General features: G+C 38.5%; 4 protein-coding genes and 1 pseudogene across 6 annotated transcripts; 3 read left to right on the top strand and 2 right to left on the bottom strand.

Moving 5' to 3' along the window:
• On the top strand, positions 2,050 to 6,197 carry LOC18785155 (annotated as a pseudogene). Its single transcript, XR_002270189.1, has 8 exons — positions 2,050 to 2,429; positions 2,851 to 2,992; positions 3,234 to 3,325; positions 3,501 to 3,603; positions 4,185 to 4,382; positions 4,822 to 5,045; positions 5,488 to 5,741; positions 5,829 to 6,197. The product of XR_002270189.1 is annotated as an uncharacterized LOC18785155 (transcript).
• On the bottom strand, positions 6,364 to 9,221 carry LOC18786996 (O-glucosyltransferase rumi homolog). The gene is made up of 6 exons (XM_007220675.2): positions 9,006 to 9,221; positions 7,944 to 8,530; positions 7,456 to 7,648; positions 7,237 to 7,301; positions 6,948 to 7,158; positions 6,364 to 6,871 (listed from the first exon to the last, which is right to left on the bottom strand). Exons 1-6 carry the CDS (start codon positions 9,093 to 9,095, stop codon positions 6,509 to 6,511), a joined length of 1,509 nt encoding a protein of 502 aa, XP_007220737.1. The 5' UTR covers positions 9,096 to 9,221; the 3' UTR covers positions 6,364 to 6,508.
• Positions 9,645 to 13,487, bottom strand: LOC18787497 (O-glucosyltransferase rumi homolog). The gene is made up of 6 exons (XM_020556954.1): positions 12,589 to 13,487; positions 11,455 to 12,020; positions 11,062 to 11,254; positions 10,902 to 10,966; positions 10,592 to 10,802; positions 9,645 to 10,163 (listed from the first exon to the last, which is right to left on the bottom strand). Exons 1-6 carry the CDS (start codon positions 12,769 to 12,771, stop codon positions 9,801 to 9,803), a joined length of 1,581 nt encoding a protein of 526 aa, XP_020412543.1. The 5' UTR covers positions 12,772 to 13,487; the 3' UTR covers positions 9,645 to 9,800.
• LOC18786610 (heavy metal-associated isoprenylated plant protein 31) lies at positions 14,570 to 15,972 on the top strand. Its single transcript, XM_020557887.1, has 3 exons — positions 14,570 to 14,778; positions 14,876 to 14,954; positions 15,331 to 15,972. Exons 1-3 carry the CDS (start codon positions 14,773 to 14,775, stop codon positions 15,657 to 15,659), a joined length of 414 nt encoding a protein of 137 aa, XP_020413476.1. The 5' UTR covers positions 14,570 to 14,772; the 3' UTR covers positions 15,660 to 15,972.
• On the top strand, positions 17,365 to 18,479 carry LOC109947500 (heavy metal-associated isoprenylated plant protein 39). 2 transcript variants are annotated; one of them, XM_020557840.1, is made up of 3 exons: positions 17,365 to 17,477; positions 17,610 to 17,688; positions 17,856 to 18,231. In XM_020557840.1, the coding sequence occupies exons 1-3, from the start codon at positions 17,469 to 17,471 to the stop codon at positions 18,071 to 18,073; spliced, it is 306 nt and encodes a 101-aa protein (XP_020413429.1). In that variant the 5' UTR covers positions 17,365 to 17,468; the 3' UTR covers positions 18,074 to 18,231. The 2 variants fall into 2 exon arrangements, with proteins under 2 accessions (XP_020413429.1, XP_020413428.1); XM_020557839.1 differs by having other exon boundaries at positions 17,396 to 17,477; positions 17,607 to 17,688; positions 17,856 to 18,479.

Here is an 18,738-nt window from a genome sequence, read left to right as displayed (position 1 = left end):
ACCCAAAAAAAAAAAAAAAAAAGTACTTTCTCTCTTCATCTCTCCCCCCTCTTTCAAGTGCCACCACTTGATGGTTGTAGGAGTAGAAATAACTGGAAATTATTGGTGCTGGTGGTTATTACGCAACTGGTGCTTGGCTTAAGGGATTTTCTGTGAAAACCCAACAATCACCACCCATCCCCCCTCCTATTCTTCCGGCGAAAACCCAACAGTCACAACCATCGCACTCAAACCCAACCCACCACAACCTACTTTGGAGAGAGAGAGAGAGAGAGAGAGAGAGAGAGAGAGAGAGAGAGAGAGAGAGAGAGCATCTCGGTATTGTTTTTTTTTTTTTGGGATCAGATCTGGTTATTGTTTAGATTTCATGTTTTTCTTGGTTTAATGTCATAGTTAGCATTTTGATTTTGATTTGGGGGTACTCTGTTTCTGTGTTCATAAAAATTTTGTGCAGTGGGGCTCTATTTGTTATAGATCTCTGGTTGCAATATATCATCTGAGCTTGCATACATTGCAACCATCTTGGCCCCAAGGAACGCATTAGGTTCGAGCCCACGCAGAGCCATCTGGGCGTGGACTTGTTGGCCTAGTTTCAAGAAGTTCGGGCCAGTCAAACAGAAAAATTGGTGCATAGAATGAGATGCAAGTTGGGTCTTGTGCTAGCAGTGATTTTAGAATTGAACCCCATTGTTGCGTACAGTGAGAGCAATGGAGCACTGCATGTGGGCAGTGAAGAACATGAGTGTTATGTTAATTTTTTCCATCCGTATAGCCGAGCGGCTATACCTGGGAATGCTTTTATTTTTTTAGTATCGCCGGGCGGCTATACTTGGGCCCCTTGTTATTTTTTATTTTTTAAATAAATAGTACAGCCGAACGGCTATACGTGGGTCCTTTTTAATTTTTTACTGAATAGTATAGCCGCGCGGCCATACCGGACCACTTTTATAAAAAGTTTTTTAAATAAATCGTATAGCCGCGCGGCCATACCAGGGTTTCTTTTTTGTTTTTAAATAATTATTATAGCCGCACGGCTATACTGGGGTCCTCTTTTAATTTTGTTTAATAAATAGTATAGCCGTACCGGGCCACTTTTATAAAAAGGTTTTAAAAATATATAGTATAGCCGCTCGGCTATACTAGTGTCCTTTTTTCAAAATCCTTTTGAATGAATAATATAGCCGCGCGGCTCTCTCTTCCTTTTTTCCAGCCCCAACGCTAGCCAACCGAGAAAAGAAACCAGCAAAGCCACCCCATCGATCCCCAACCCAACTATTCTCTCTCTCTCTCTCTCTCTCTCTCTCTATATATACATATATATATATACCACAGAATGTTCTCAAGAACCCAGCTTTTCTACAAAATTTGACAGAGCAACCAGAGATCTATAACAAATAGAGCCCCACTGCACAAAATTTTTATGAACACAGAAACAGAGTACCCCCAAATCAAAATCAAAATGCTAACTATGACATTAAACCAAGAAAAAACATGAAATCTCTCTCTCTCTCTCTCTCTCCAAAATTTGGATATGGAGTAGGTTGTGGTGGGTTGGGTTTGAGTGCGATGGTTGTGACTGTTGGGTTTTCGCCGGAAGAAGAGGAGGCGGGATGGGTGTTGACTGTTGGGTTTTCACAGAAAATCCCTTAAGCCAAGCACCAGCTGCGTAATAAACCACCAGCACCAATAATTCCAGTATTTCTACTCCGACAACCATCAGTGTTGACCTTGCAAAGGGGAGAGATGGGAGAGAAGTTCCGGATTGCAGTTTTTGTGATGGGTAATGTTAACCCGGTTGTAGCATAAAGAGGATACAAATGTTAGCCATTTGATCAATCTACGGGCCAGTGAGTAGCCCGTAAATAACCTCCGCATTATAGTCTCGCCGCTATTTAGGGATCATTCAACACCTGACTTGGGCCAACCTGAGCACCCGAGAGGCCCCTGAGCCCACAGGCAGGGTCAATTACTCAATCTAAGGAATTCCCTTGACTTTTCAGTTAACCGAATCATGATTTGACACGTAAGAAACATACAACGGTACTGACTGCAGGGGATTATCCTTCTTCTTGAACCCTTTGTTGTGTGCCCCCAAACCCCTCCGAAACTCCCAAGCTCTCGTTTTCGGCTTCTCAGACAATATGGTGAGCAAAAGACAGAGAGATGCTCGCAAGAGATTCAGGGCAGAAAACCCTGAACTGGTTAAACAGCCGACGCCGCCTAAGGACCCAAGCAAGAAGAAGGGAAAGAAGAGCACGTTCAAGCGCAAGAAAGCACCCAATGGTCCAGACAAACCCACCAAAACTTCTCATAGCAAACACCCACTTAGAGTCCCTGGTATGAGGCCTGGGGAGAGCTGTTTCATTTGTAAAGCCACCAACCATATCGCCAAGCTTTGCCCTGAGCGAGCTGGGTGGGACAAGCACAAGGTGTGAACTTTGTTTTTGTTTTGTTTTGTTTTTTGTTGGGTAGTACTGATTCTGATTTAGTCTGAGTTTCTTTATCTGGGTAATTTTTTAAATGATGGAACTTTGATTATGTTGTCGAATTTTATGTGGGTTCTGTACGAAAATGGTGAACCAATCATGTACATTATGGCTTCTGAATATTTCAGAAGTTAATGCCTGAAAAAAAAAAAAAAAAAAGGGTTACAAATGCATATGTCTTCGTAAGTTTTTTTTTATAGCTATTAGTAATGGAAAATCTGGTGAGAGCTTGAATCAAATTTGGTCTTTGTTTGGTCCTTTGCAAAAGTTAATAGAATTGAATTTTTATTTGAAATTGGTTATTCATGGTGTGGACTGGATCCGACCGATGTTCATGTGTTTTGCGATTATTTGATGCTTGCAGATATGTTTGTATTGTCGACAACGTGGGCATAGCATCAAGGATTGCCTTAACAAGAATGATGACACCGTGGCTGTGAAGTTATGTTATAATTGTGGGGAAACTGGGCATTCACTATCTACCTGCCCCCTACCTCTTCAAGAAGGTAATCTTTCTCATCCTTTAAGTTACATCAAGTTTGTTTAATATTCGGATGATGCGAGCAGAAATTTTTTTAGTGGCTATGCTTGAGTGTGTTTGTGTACTGGAGTATCACACATGCATTTGAAGTTTACATGAACAATGCAGAGGTCTATAGCCTTATGAGTCAATCTGGTGATGATATCTTTTTTACTCTATAGTTATGTCATTGCGTTGTTATTCATTTTGTTTATCTGGTAATGCAGGAGGAACTAAATTTGCCAAGTGCTTCATCTGTAACGAGACCGGTCACTTAAGCAAGGACTGCTCTAAAAATACTCATGGGATTTATCCAAAGGTGAATTAGTTTTCATCTGTGGTTTTGAATTTTCCACAACATGACTGCCTATATTCTTAACGGAGAAATCAAAGTTTTCAGGATATAGATGTTATTCATTCATGCTTGAGCTATCCTAGCTAATATCCTCCATTAATAAACTCTGAAACTTCCCATTATGAATTTCATTTATTAGGGTGGTAGTTGTAAGATTTGTGGAGGCGTAACACATTTGGCTAGAGATTGTCCCAACAAAGGCAACAGAGATTCAATGGCTGTTGGCGGAGCTTTTCACTCATGTAAGTTTTTCCCTTGGTACTCCTGAATTTGTCTGTTCTTGTAGTTCTTTGGAGCTTCAATTTACTTTGTTTAGACTTTTAATCTTCTCACCAAGAAATTAGTAGTAGATTACTTTGACATGCATGCTCAAATTGAGGTATATGTTTTAAGTGTTTTGATTATAATCCCAGAGGCGTTGAAAGAAATAACCACCTTTCCATTGCAACCCTGATTTCATTCTCTTAGCAGAATACACTGACACCCTTAGGATTAGGCAAAACTACAATGACCTTTATCATGTTTCTGAAAATGAACTGAATTCTGCTGTCAAATTAGGTGGTATCAATCTTGTTTTTGAAGTTGGCTGTTTTAATTCAAGGGCTGGTTTTATATAGCCTTTAGTAGGAATTAGGCTACTTTCACAAAACTGAGTTCAGTTCCTCCCCCCCCACCTTCTCATAATTTCAAGTATGAAAGCCGTGGTGTTTTCAGATATATTATGAAGTATTCTCTTTCCTCCGTTCAAATATATTGTTAAGTGTGTTTGCATCAGTTGATTTAGTTGGCATTGTACTTAGTTTAGTGGCCCTTTCTTTTTCAGGGAATGAAAATCAAAGGCCAAGAGGAAAGGTTACCAAACTTGTGAGTGGAGACGATCTTGATGATGATTTCAATTTCGTAGATAAGAAACGTGGTGGTGCAACAGACGAGTCAGTTGAAAGTCCTGCTTCTCATGCGCAAGAAAGTCCTGTAAAATCAAAGAAGAAACAGGGACCCAAAGTAGTGAATTTTGTTGGATAATGATGGCTCACGAATGAAGAAATTCATGTGAATTTTCAGTCGTTCCTTTGTATGGCACGGCGCAGCTGTGTTGCGTTGCGTTGGCACCATCCACGATTTTGCCATAGTCCAAAATATTCTCAGTAGTCTTCAGAAATTATTTTCGTAGTTCTAAATGTATAACCTTGACTTCATAGCATATATTAGCATAATTTGTTTTGAGTTTCATTTGTATTGTATGTTAAAAACTTAGTGTACACTCATAATATCATTATATCAAGATGGCCTTTAAACTTTAAATAGGTTTTCTATTTTTACTCTTTACATTTTATCTCAATCAATTCATCCTCCAATTCTCTGTCATCATTTTAAACAAGGTAAAAAAACCAAAGAAGAGTATATAGTTGTTGCGCATGCAAGCAATCATACATTAATATAAAACGTAAGGAGATGATTAGTTGTGTATATGATAAGCCATAGAAGCTTCAGAGAATTCTCAACCTTTGTTTTGTCCCTTAAAATTCTCTTATTCCCCGCAATTTTCTGAGCTCCTTCTCATGGCTCCCCAAAAATAAGGATCTATCCGTCTGCTATACTCTGCATCTCTCTCGTTCTGTTCCTCTTTCTTCTTCTTCTTCATTTCGCACTACACAGTCCCTGTCTCTTTTTGGACAACAAAATGGTATCTATCTCTCTCTCTCTCTCTCTCTCTCTCTCTCTCTCTCTCTCTCTCTCTCTCTCTCTCATGTAATTCTCATCTCCAATGTTTCTGTGACGCTGAGCAGAAAATTTGATACACTTACAAACTAATAAATGAGAATGGTTAAGATGCAAGCATGTAACAATTTTGATTAAACATATTGATTTAAACTTCTGTTTTTCTCTTCCTTTCTTTTCTTGGGGGATGATCTGAATGGTTTTTCGATCAGTACCCTACCTTGAATGGGATATCGTTTGAAAATTGCACGGAAAAATAAAAGGATAAATTTTTCTTGTTCTATACTTGTATAATTTCGTGGAAATTCAGCTTTTCTTTGGCTAGGTAAGAATGTTGTTGCTGCTTTGTTATATATATTATTGTAAGTTGTTGCTTAAAAACTAAAATGAATGTTGGGTTGGGGCAGGCGGCGTCTGGCATGGCTGTGAGTGATGAATGCAAACTCAAGTTCTTGGAGCTAAAAGCGAAGAGAAACCATCGATACATTATATTCAAGATTGAGATTCAACAAGTGGTGGTAGAGAAGGTTGGTACCAAAGAAGAAACATATGACGACTTTGCGGCATCCCTGCCTGCCGATGAGTGTCGCTATGCTGTCTTTGATTTTGATTTCACCACTGTCGAGAACTGCCAGAAAAGCAAGATTTTCTTCATTGCATGGTAATTAAATAATTAGTTTAAAACTTTGGTTATTTAATTTAATGCTCATTGTCTTAGGTGCTAATAGTATGCATGAAACTTTGATAGGTCCCCTGATACATCAAAGGTGAGAATGAAGATGGTGTACGCAAGCTCCAAAGATAGATTCAAGAGGGAATTGGATGGCACTCAAGTTGAGTTGCAGGCAACTGATCCTAGCGAAATCAGCCTTGACATTATAAAAAGCCGAGCTCTTTAAGCAACCAAACTCATCCGCCTCCCCTAAACATTTACATTTAACTTTTTTCTGTTCAAAATTCCTTCTTCTTCTTTTCTTCTTTTCTTCTGTGTTGTATGGGGTTGCATACCAACCATGTAGTTTAATGTAATATTATGAATTCTTTTATCAATTTCAAACTTTTTACAACATTTTCTTCAATTTAGTCAATACAGGAGATATATCATCTCTGTTTTCAACTTCAGAAATATCCAAGTCAACAGTTTAATTCTTGAAGCCAGCTCAAATACAGAATCATTGAGTATTAATTTGACGCACCATTAAAATTATGATCCATATAATAATTTCAAAGTGGTCACAAAGCACAACTGAAATCAAGATCAATAGAAAGAAAGAGCAAAAAAAAAACAGAAAATACTGATAGATTTTCTTAGTGGGAAATCTTTCTGCTAATAATATCCAGAAAGGAATGAATAATACATAAAAACTTAGTTGAGCTGTAAGTACTCAAAAGTAATTAACTTGTATACATAAACTAAAAAAACCCTCTCTATGATTTCTTACTCTGACTCTCCCAGTAATTCCTTTCCCATGTTTCAACTTGTTTAATGGAATTTTCTTTTCTCCTAAGCACCGCAAAAAGAGATGAAGGATCATAAGGCGGAGGCATTGCACATGGCTCACTGACTGCAGGGCCCTTCACCAGAGATTGCAGCATAAACTTCTTCTCTGTTCCTTCTGCTTGGCAAGCCATTGCCTCCGAGCAGAGCTCAACGGCTTTTTTAGGTACGGTGGGCTTGAATTGTAAGAGCTTTGCATACTCATTCAAAAGATGAAACATGTAGTCATACACATATTCCATCTTCAGCTCCTCTTGAATTAAATTACTTGATGCCTTTCCAATTGCTTGTGCCTGAAGAAACCAATGAAAAAGCAATAATGCAAAAAGAAATATGAACATTGAAAAAGCCTTAAAGGAGTTATGTTACCTTTCGCCTGTGAGTGTTGCCCCAATCAACAGAGAACTTAATAGACCTGCACTTGTCGTCGTCCTTGATCGGCCAGTAGTGCTCTACTGGCATCAAACGTCTTGTGAAGAAATCGTAGTAACGGGGTTTTACTATCAAGGTAACAGAATCACAGGCCAGGATGTATTTTTCACTGACAGACCAAGCAGACCCTTCTATGTAGATCTTATACCTGCAATGAAAATAATTCAGATGCGCGCTTGTAAATGGTTAGGCAAATAAACACTGTGCAATAGTGGGATCTTGGAACCTATGTATGCATTGGCTTGCCAAATCTGATTTATTGTACCCTTCCTTCGATTCTCGATCCCAGTCCTGCAATCGATTTTTCGACAACAATGTCAGATTCTCTCCTCTCTCTTTTTCTTTTTTCTGTTCTACTACATATGAGCTAACCTATATTTTACTTAACTACAATTGTAATGTAAAGTAGAGGAGCAAAAGGAGATAGCTAGGTAATGTTGCAAACCTGAGCATAAAGGCGAGCGTTCCAGTCATGTTCCTCAGAAACATTACATTTGATGAGGTCTTGCCTGGTTTCAGCAATATCTGGATTTCCCTTCCAATAAGCATAAGGTTCTCTTTCTAGCCAGGTCTTCCTCTTGTTGCCTTCCTTTAGTTCCTCGAACAAAACCTCCCATGGCCTTATATTTATTTCAGCCCTACACAAGGAACAGAGCAATCTACATGTCATTTGTGACAGAAGCTAGCAAATTCTCTCACTCACACTAAACAATGGGTATATTCCTCAGACCAAAAAAAAAAAAAAAAAAAAAAAAACACAATGGGCATATTCCTTTATTTTTGGACCGTCAACATTGTTTGGGAATAAGGAATTCGAACTTAGAATTTCTTTTAACATTAAAAAAAAAAAATACCACTTTACTAATTGTTGGTTAGTTCATCTCAATCAATGAAAAACTTAATTTCCAAATAAAAAAAGTCAAGAAGTCTTACCAACCCCAAAAGGACCAATCGGGGAAGACAATATCGAGTGTGTTGTCATCCGCACAATAGCGAAACAACGGTGGTGGGGCCGTGGCGTTGGGCCCGCTATATTCGTGGGATGGAATGACTGGCCAGTCAACGCAGTCAAACATCAGCTCTAAATCAGGCACCTGTCCTGGATACCTCCGTAACAACTGTAGAAACCCCCACACCGTAAAAACGTCTCTGGTCTGAAACGCCTTCTCATATTGCTCCACGTAAGCCTTGCCATTCACGATTACGAACTTAAAGTTGGCCGTACGATTGGCCCGCTCAACCATTTCCCTTGTGATCCCCGTGCGGGCCCATGGCCTCAGGTCTTCATGTATCCAACGGAAGTATTCCGGACACGTGGGTGGTGATGGACGCTCAGGATTTTGCTCCGGGTGGAATGTGGTAGGATAGTTTGAGGGGCAGGTTCCCCTGAGGTCGTAAGCAGGGCAGTTGAGTGGAATTTCCAATTTGCCCCGGGGCTTCTTGGGAATTTCACCGGTTTTGTGAGGGTACGATTGGGATGTTCTGGCTTGACCTGAAATAGCTCCAAGTAGAGTCTCTGTCTGTGACATGGAGCACCACGTAAACAAAGATCATCTCAATAATGACCTGTTAACTACTAATGAATGGTCCGGGTTTCATCATATGTATATTCATAGTTGACAATCACTCATGCGTTCGTGTAGATAACTATTTTTAACACTTTTTAATACTTTTTTATCTATATATACTAATTATTATATAGCAAATAATCAAATGTCGAAAAATCAACAATTATTTAGGGAACTTGAATAAAACGTGACATGACATGATAAGTTACAAATATTATTCAGTTAAAAACATAACACGTAATACAAGCATGGTATATCCCACATTTTTATGTGAATAATATTTTCGGATGTACAACATCGATTACAATGCCGTTGTACCTCCCAGTTCTAGACATCACCACTGAAATAAATTACTGGAAAAATAAATAAATAAAAGAATTATTGGAAACAATGGTGTCGGAGAATGTTATGATCATGCATGACTTACATTGTAGTTAAGCAGCCGCGTGCAAATAAGGGCGCCAACGAGAACGAAGAGGACGACGAAGATAGCAGAAAATCTTGCAGCTGACTCCATAAATGGCCGCGAGATTAAGATGGTGGGGCTGTCAATACCCGACCCGTACCACAAGTAGTGCTGGTGCGCCTCTGGCTCTTGATCGCCTCTGTATTTCTCCTTCTCCTCGCGTGTCTCTGTAACAGTATTCTTTTTTAACCATTATTTTCCTCCTTGTAGTTGTCTGACAACCATGTTTTATGATTTAACATTTGGAAACCAAATTCCGCGGATCTCATGAGCTGGCTGGGTAAGTGGTGGTACTTATTTCTCGAAATGGGTTTGTTTCAGTTTTGACTGGTTGAGGCTCTATGGCCCAGAACAAGTTCCTGCATTTTCCTTCAAGCTCTTGAGTTTTGTTTTGTTTATTCAGTTTGAACTTTGAATTCATTTAACACTTTCCTTCATCATATATTTTTTTTGGAGAATATTTCCTTCATTATTTTAGGTGCTAATGCTCTGCATGAAACCTGATTTTCTATGTTGTGATTTGATATGGTAGGTCCCCCGATACATCAAATGTGTGATGAGAGAATGAAAAAATTTATAATTTCAAGTGGGCAAAAAGCACAACTCAAAAACTTCAACCAATATTGATCATTTAATTGTGATATACTTGTTTAGTGGAAAATCTTTCTGCTAATAATAATACTCCGAGCTGTAAGAGCTCAACGCTAATTCATCTGTAAACATCGATATATCATATATATATATATATTACCCTATTTACGATTGCTTACTCTGATTCTCCCAGTATTTCTTCTCCCATGTTTCTACTTGTTTAATTGAATTTGCATTTCTCCTAAGCACTGCAAAAAGAGATGCTGGACCGTAAGGAGGAGGCATAGTGCATGGATTACTGACTGCAGGACCCTTCACCATAGATTCCATCATAAATTTCTTCTCTGTTCCTTGCGCTTGGCAAGCCATCGCCTCTGAGCAGAGCTCAATAGCTTTTCGAGGTATGGTTGGCTTGAATTGTAAGAGCTTTGCGTATTCATTCAGAAGATGAAACATGTAGTCATAGACATAGTCCATCTTCAACTCCTCTTGAATTAATTTACTTGCTGCCTTTCCAATGGCTTGTGCCTAATGCAATCGATGAAAAAGCAATGCAATTAGAAACAAAGAATATAGAAAAGTGAGGTTAGTTACTCCATTATTTCCTTATCAGCTTCTGTCCTTTTTCATGTGAAAACTCAATCGTAAGTAGTAGTGAAAGTACGGTAAATTGCCAGCATAGTTATCAAAAGCTAAAGATAAACTGAGATGATCAGATGACCGGAAAGATGAAATTCCAATGAACTCTAGACAAAAATTTCATATGAGGAATGATAAGGTTTCCAAGTCCATTGTCCAAAATGATCCCTCTACGATGATTTCTGGAAATAACAGCATGCATGCCACACTTAAAAAACAGTCAAAATTAGGTGATAATGACAAGTTAAAGAATGTTTTAGCTAAAAGTCTAAGACACATAAAAAAATTAGTGATGGAAGCCTAACAAATCATATTACCTTTTGCTTGTGGCTGTTGCCCCAATCAACAGCAAACTTAATGGATCTGCACTTGTCATCATCCTTTATGGGCCAGTAGTGGTGCACTGGCATCAAACTTCTCGTGAAGAAATCGTAGTAGCGGGGTTTAACAATTAAGGTGACAGAATCACATGCAAGAATGTACTTATCACTGACAGACCAAGCAGACCCTTCTATGTAGATCTTATACCTGCAATGATTGTTCATGGAATAACCTAAGTCAGGACATTAGGAACACATTAAAAATGATTAAACCAAGAACACTGGGGATAGTGGGAAATGTTTCTACCTATCAACGCATTGGCTTGCCAAATCCGATTGCTTGTACCCTTCGCTTGATTCTCGTAACCAATCCTGCAAGTGGTTTTCAATGACATCCTCAGATTCTGCATTTTTACAACATACATTGGACTTGCAATTGGAATGCATAAAGGGTAATGGTACAGTACCTGAGCGTAAACGCGAGCGTTCCAGTCCTGTTGGTCAGAAACATTACATTTGAGGAGATCTTGCCTGGTTGCAGCAACAGATGGATTTCCCTTCCAATAAGCATAAGGTGCTCTGTCTATCCACCTCCTCCTCTTGTTGCCTTCCTCTAGGTCCTTTAACAAAACCTCCCATGGCATTATATTGATCTCAGCCCTGCACAAGGAAGAAGCCAAGTATGCAATTTCTTAAGAAACCTGACAAATTTACATGCACATTTAACAATGCCAAATTCATTTTTTGGACCATCAACCATGGCTTCGTTCAATCAAAACATTATTTGATTTAATGTCAAGAATTATGATTTCAACGAAAATGGCAAATAAATAAATAAAAATAAAGGTGAGTAATCTTACCATCCCCAAAAGGACCAATCAGGGAAGACAATATCGAGTGAGTTGTCATCCCCACAGTAGCGGAACAACGGTGGTGGGGCCGTGGCATTGGGCCCACTATAATCGTTTGATGAAATCACCGGCCAGTCAACGCAGTCAAACATGAGCTCCAAATCAGGCACCTGTCCTGGATACCTCCGTAACAACTGTAGGATCCCCCACATTGTAAAAACGTCTCTGGTCTGAAACGACTTCTGATACTTCTCCACGTAAGCTTTCCCATTTACAATCACCAACTTGAAATTGGCCGTGCGCTTGGCTCGCTGTATCATGTCTCTCGTGATCCCCGTATGGGCCCATGGCCTGAGGTCCTCGTGTATCCAGCGGAAGTATTCTGGACACGTGGGTGGTAATGGACGGTCAGGATCTTGCTCCGTGTGGGAGGTGATAGTAGTACTGGTAGGGTAGTTTGACGGGCAGGTTCGTGCGAGGTCGTAAGCAGTGCAGTTGAGTGGGATCTCACGAGGGTGTTTTTGGGATGTTCTGGTGGTAATTATTGGTTCTTCGGCTGAAGTATCCGCTGGAATCTGGGTTTGTGACACAAAGAACACAGTTTACCAAAACAAAACTCAGTGTCAATATTAACGGCCCAATAGTATATACGATACGAAATTCTATATTCAGTACATTTTCATAAATTTCATTGCACATTTATCATCATTTCAAAAAGAAAAACTAGTTTAGGTCGGTCGGTTAGACCAAAAAATTCGTAGCCTTGCATCCAAATTCCAATTTCCCTTTTCGTTAAGAGAAAGCGTGCTCCACGTGTTACGTGCTACGTAGTCAACACTACATGTGGCTCATTAATGATGCCCTGCCGGAAAAAGGTTAACCGACAGTCACGGCAAATGTTACGCCTAAGAATATTATTATACTCTCATGGAAACGACATGGATTCATGCCGTTTTGACGAACGTCGTTTGCCGTGTACCTTCTTCCTGGTTCTAGACAACCCCACCATTATTTCAAAAAATAATTAAAACTTAAAAGACAAGAAAAAAAACATATATCTTTATATCTTTTAAAAAGAAAAAGAAAAAAGGAATATTGGAAACGGGGTGTCTTGTCAACTAGAGTGGTAGGCAAGAGACTTACACGGGAGTTGAGAAGGCGCGTGCAGACGAAAGCACCGAAGAGGAGGAAGAGGAGGACGAAGACGGCAGAAAACCTGGCAGGTGACTTCATAAATGGCCGTAACATTAAGATGGTGTCTGCGAAAGGACCATACAAGTAGCACCTTTGGCTCTGGAGCCTCTGCATATTCTCGTTCTCTCTCATCTTATGTCTCTTCTTGTATTAACTACTTTTTGCCCCCTTCTTCTCAGACAGCAATGGTTCTGATTTCACTGTTAGAAACCAAATTCCATGGATTTGATCAACTGGGTAAGTAGTGGTGCTTGTTTCCTCAAATGGGTTGGCTTCAGTTTTGGCTGGTTGAGGCTCTATGAAGCAGAACAAGTTTGCGCATTTGTTCTGAAGCTGATGAAAAGGTTGAGGCTTTCTTGGTTAATTCAGTTTGAAATTTGAATTAATACAAGAAGAAGAAGAAGAAGAAGTAGTAGTAGTAGTAGTAGTAGTCGTAGTAGGAGAAGCTATAGACTAAGAATCTAGGATCTGAGATATAGATCGTGGACAGAGCTTGTTGCCTAATAAAATAAGCCGATGAAAAGGATTGTTTAGGTAAGTAATAAATCTGGTAAGGACTAATAATGGATCGGAGATGGAGACTAAAATGAGGTAAAAAAAAAAAAAGTTGGTTAGATCGGAAAGGAAATGGAGGGGACAAAGAAAGTCAGAGATAGATGAGAGAAGTGAGCCAACAGGGGGGGAGTTGGGAACAATGAAGAGTCAATAGAGTTTACAAAGTAGAGGCTTTTTTGAAGGTGGAATCTCGTCTCGTGAGAATGTTAACTTCTTAATTTTTTTAGTATAGATAGGATGGCTACACGACAAAGCTGATTTGCCTGAAAAGTTGAAAAAACATTGCAAATTTTCAAATCCAAACAAAAGTGCGAGTTACCATTTAGCATTTGTTTCATCATGGATTTGCTGCTGCTTTTGGAATTTATTTATGATCCTTTATTTATTGTATAAATGAAAACGGACTTGATACAGTTGACGTTATGGGCCTTTTGGTTGCTTCGAAAAGTCTTTAAAGTGGAAAGTGTTGGACTTGGATCGATCCACCATATATGTATATTATGCTTATATTTGTTGGTAACTTGGGCCCGCGGAAGAAAGGAAGGCACATAATTATCATCTTTGTTATGTTCGACAGAAATAGCAGTGTGTGTGCACCTCAAATTTTTCACGATCATTGTGCTCCAAAAGAAGCGTTACAAATAATGACAATGTTATGTCACACCAAAATTCAAATATTGAAAGCGATGCCAGAATGAATCCGACAGAACACACAAGAGAATATTTGTCATCATCATCATCAGAAATCTTGCAATTCCAACGTAACCTACTGAGTATTCTTCTTTACCTCATGAATTCACCAGCATATTGTTCTAGGAAGTAGTTCATGTTTAATGTTATTTTTTCCAAGCTAAAACTTTAAAGCTGCAGATTCTGTTCTGTTCTGAAATTCTTTTCAAAGTGTTAAAGCTGATGCAGAGTTCTGTTATGTTCTGTACAAACCTTGAAGCTAGACAGAACAACAAAAGCTACTGATGAGCTTCAGAGCTTATTTGAGACATGGACTTGACCTTGATGTGTATAACTCATAAATACCTTTCTCTTTGTTAAAACAAAATCACCAATCAAGTAAAACAGAGACATGCATGTTATTATTATGTTAATGCCCATCAAATGCGAAGCATTGGAAATTAACAAATTAATCAAGTAGTCTTGGACCACTTGGTGGTTTTGATTAAGTGTGTGAGGTCCTACATGCCATGCCAATGCCATATACAAATGGGGGATAAAATGATGGTTTTGATTAGTGTCCTCCATCATTCCTTCCTGTGGAGCGTGTAGTTTTGGCAAGTGGAAAGAAATTGAAAATGCACAGTGGACTGGACTGTGTCTGTGTTATTAAAGTGACACAGGAGAGAGAGAGACAGAGAGCAGGAGCAAGAGGATTAGCTTCGGGGTTTGAGCTAGCTAGCACAAAATCACGCCTTCCCATTCCACGCGTGAACCCTCTTTCTCATTCTACCTCTCCAACATTATTCTCAAAACCCAATATGAATATATAAGTCAGAAGCCCTCTCCTCTCTATAGGTCTCTTGCTACCTTCATTGTATTTGTATTCATCTTGAAGCTACCAGAAGCATGTCTGTAAGTTTCTCTTTCCCTCTCTTATTATCTTGCACAAACACACAAAGCACTCACTGTGGCAGTAAGAAAATATATTGACAATGTGGAGATTTTGCAGATTGTGGAGGTGAGAGTTCCAAACCTTGATTGTGAAGGATGTGCTTCCAAGGTAAAGAAAGCTCTCTTCAAACTCAAAGGTACTTACAATACATCCTTATTTATGCGTGTATATATATTTCTGGAACAAATTAACTACAGAAGGAATGACTTATTTTGAGTTGGCATATAACTCATTTCACTGCGTTTTGCAAAATGCAATTGAACTGGGAATTAAGGAAAGAAAATTGTGAGTTCATGCTGCTGCGCATGCTCTTCATTGTCAATCCCAGTTTCTTTGGGTTGTGGGTGGGCCCAGTCATGCTGAGGTCTAGGCCTACAACAATCGACCCAACACTTTTGGGCTTGAAGCAAGCTGATTCAGCCTCTCAGGAGATATGAATAAGGAGCCCAAAGTTCAACCCAAATCAGGGTTTTTTAATTACTTTTGACAAATGTAATTTTCAATTTTAATAGGTGTGGAGGAGGTGGAAATAGAAATGGAGATCCAGAAGATAATTGTGAGAGGGTATGGGTTGGAGGAAAAGAAAGTGGTGAAGGCAATTAAGCGAGCTGGAAAAGCAGCAGAGCCATGGCCCTTTCCTGGATACTCTCATTTTGCCTCATTTTACAAGTACCCTGCCTACATTGTCAACCATTATTATGACACGTACAAAAATGAAACCACCACCGGCGTACACACCTTCTTCCACACTCCATCAGTTTATTCGGTCGCCGTGGCATCCGATGAGGCCATTGCTTCGCTTTTTAGCGACGACAATCCACATGCCTGCTCCATCATGTGATTAATTGTTTCAATTTTGAGCAGTTCTTATTGTTAATCTTTAATTTGTTATCTTGTAATTTTGTACCTGTTTTTGAGCTCCTTTTTGTTGCTTCTTATCTTTAGTCTCGTGCTTTTATATGGTTGAGTTGTTCATTTTCTACAAGAACGTAGTTAAGAAGCATAAGCAAGTTTTGTATTTCGGAAAGATTGAATTATTGTGAGGAAATATGAATTGGTTTGGTTCTATTCGTAAAATAGTAGCCTATTTTATTTTATTTTTTGGATACAAAAAGATGTTATGCAAAGTGGTCAATGGAAGAAAACTAATTGGTTGCTTGCTCCGTCTTAATAAAGCACCTAATTTTGACTAAGTGCATCTCAAAAGTTTAGGGTTTGGAAATTGAAGCATTTAACACCTTTTTTTGGAAAATTTAAAATTCAATATGGGGATGTCATATCTTCATGAAGAAGTCATGGACTTAAGCTTTTTTTATTTATTTATTTTATGTGAATATAACCCGGGTGCACTTGGGAGGAGGGAGAGAGTTTGACTCACTGAGAGAGTTTGGCTCACTAAATTAATTAAGTCATTGCTTAGAAAAACATATTCCAAAAAGTTCCATGAAAAAAATGAGGATTCAAAAGTAGGAAATAGTTTGATTAAAAATTGAATTCTTCCTCCTGCCATCATCATTTCATCACCACTCACTGCCTTTGCTTTCAAAATATCTTCATCTCCTTTGAAAGTACATTCAATTATGGCTTTCTTTTTTGGGGATTCACTATTATACTCAATATAGGAGCCTAAATTATTTTTAAAAAACCCTATATGAAATGGACTTTAGAAACACACTCAAAACTTATTTACAACATAACAAAAAGGGTTTTAACTTATTTTAAATTACAAAACTGCCATTGATTTCTTAAAACAAACCCAACCCTAAAACCTCATAAAAAAGCACTCAATAGGGCATCAAAGTAATTTAATAATCAAAAATTAAATTCAGTAGGTGCAGCTGTCATATTTTGAGTTTTTTTTTTGGGTATGTTTCTAAAAACTAAATGATATAGGATTTATTTATAATTTTAATGTTAGAATGAGTATATGAATAAATATCTCTTCTTTTTTATTACTCAGAGATCAAACATTCAATTAAAGTCACATGCAGCCTGCTTTTTTAGTGTATGCTGCAGTTTTCAAATGTGAAGAAAGTTGTGCGTTACATCTTTTTCGAATTGAATAGGATCTTGAAAAAGGAAGCGTCCTTTCCTATAGGATAGGTAGCCCAGCCAGGCCAGGCAACTTGTCCCAACCAAAGCAGCAACCATTGTTCTGTGATATCAACCCTAATTAAACAGGTAAAGCCTCAAAATGGAATTTGATATGACATTTCATCTTCTTGACACCTCACACCTCACACGCGGCCGTGGGAGGAAATCTAGAGTTTGGAAAATGCGTTCCAAGAGCCTACGTAACTAATTCTTCACATCAATTGGCATTTGCATGTTCATTCATTGTTGGCAATTTAGACCAAACATTCCGTAAGTAAAAGATTTACCTAACCCAGGTGAAAGAAAATTATTCCTCCTACTAAACATACATCAAAAGGTGGTAAAACGATTTGCTATCAAATTCCAGAGTCAGGACCCACCCAAACCCAAACCCAAACCCAAACCCAAGCCCAAACCCAAGTTCAAGCCCAGTTGCACCTCACAATTTTTCACCCTTTATAAAGGCCACAAAACCAACAATATTGCTCGTGGTTTCATTCTCTCTCTCTCTCTCGCCTTTTTATTTGTGTTCTTACATTCTTGCTCTTAGAAAAATATGGCTCAGGTGCTTTTCCAACTCTAACATGCCCTTTTCGATTCAATAATTTAGTTTAAAGCTTACAGTGTTGTAAAATCTATGTACCATAGAACATATACTATAACCCTTGTTTAATTTTTCGTGTAAACTTTGTAGCAGAAGGTGGTCCTCAAGGTCATGACTATGACTGATGACAAAACAAAGCAGAAAGCCATTGAAGCGGCCGCTGATATATTTGGTATTTCTTTCTTTCTTTCTTTCCTTTTTTCCTTGCCAAAGTCTTGTTAACATCTTCAATATTCAAAAAGAACTTCTTGTCCCAGCTGTTGCATGTGAAATAGATCATCGTTTTAGCCACTGTCTCTGTTTTCTTTGCTTGAAATCTTTTGGTGATTTGATGAACAGGGATTGATTCAATAGCAGCAGATCTAAAGGACCAAAAGCTAACCGTGGTAGGGATGATGGATCCAGTGGCAGTGGTGAAGAAGTTAAAGAAGGTAGGGAAAGTGGACATAATATCAGTTGGCCCAGCCAAGGAAGAGAAAAAGGAAGAGAAGAAAGAGGAGAAAAAAGAGGAAAAGAAAGAAGAGAAAAAGGAGGAGAAGAAGGAGGAGAAAAAATGAAAAAGCCAAAGTTTTTTTTTAATATCTCTCATGGTAAATTTTCTCCTACTTACAAGAAGGAAAGCAGTAAGTTTTCTATGATGTATGGGCAATGTATGAGTTTATTTAAATTTATTGGCGAAGTAATTAAGAAAAAAAAAAAGTGCAAATGGATTTAATTTGTAAGTGTTGAGAGATTGAGAAGCAAATTGGCTTTGGTGGTGGTGAGGAGAGGAGGTGATAAGATCGTCGATTTTGTCATCTTTGAAATGAAGAAAAAAGCGCACAGAATAATATATTATTGTTGGATGGCAATAGCATGATATTTTGTGGCGCCTACTAAAGCCAAGATATAGACATGCCTCATGCAATGCACTCACTTGAAAAAGGAATTACATAAATACAAAAATAATCGTTCCATTCAGAATTTCAGAGAGTGACTGCCATGAATTTGATTGATTGTTCTTTTTTCAATATAATTTTTAATTGTTGAAAGATGAATCATGTCCCGTGCCTTTGTGGTCTGTTTGCCGTGTTTGATTTAAATTTGACACACCCAAAAACACTCGATTAATTCTTGATGCTCATTTGATTTGAGTATTTGGTTATATCCAATCCATGAGGGCAGGTGAAAGAGGACATACAATCTTGTGCCTAAGCCTGCAGCATTTGCAATTGAATTAAAT

The sequence above is a fragment of the Prunus persica genome, chromosome G2, assembly GCF_000346465.2.
Source record: "Prunus persica cultivar Lovell chromosome G2, Prunus_persica_NCBIv2, whole genome shotgun sequence".
Taxonomy (NCBI): domain Eukaryota; kingdom Viridiplantae; phylum Streptophyta; class Magnoliopsida; order Rosales; family Rosaceae; genus Prunus; species Prunus persica.
The sequence above is the reverse complement of the archived record's forward strand: the minus strand, read 5'-3'. Positions and strand labels throughout refer to the sequence as shown.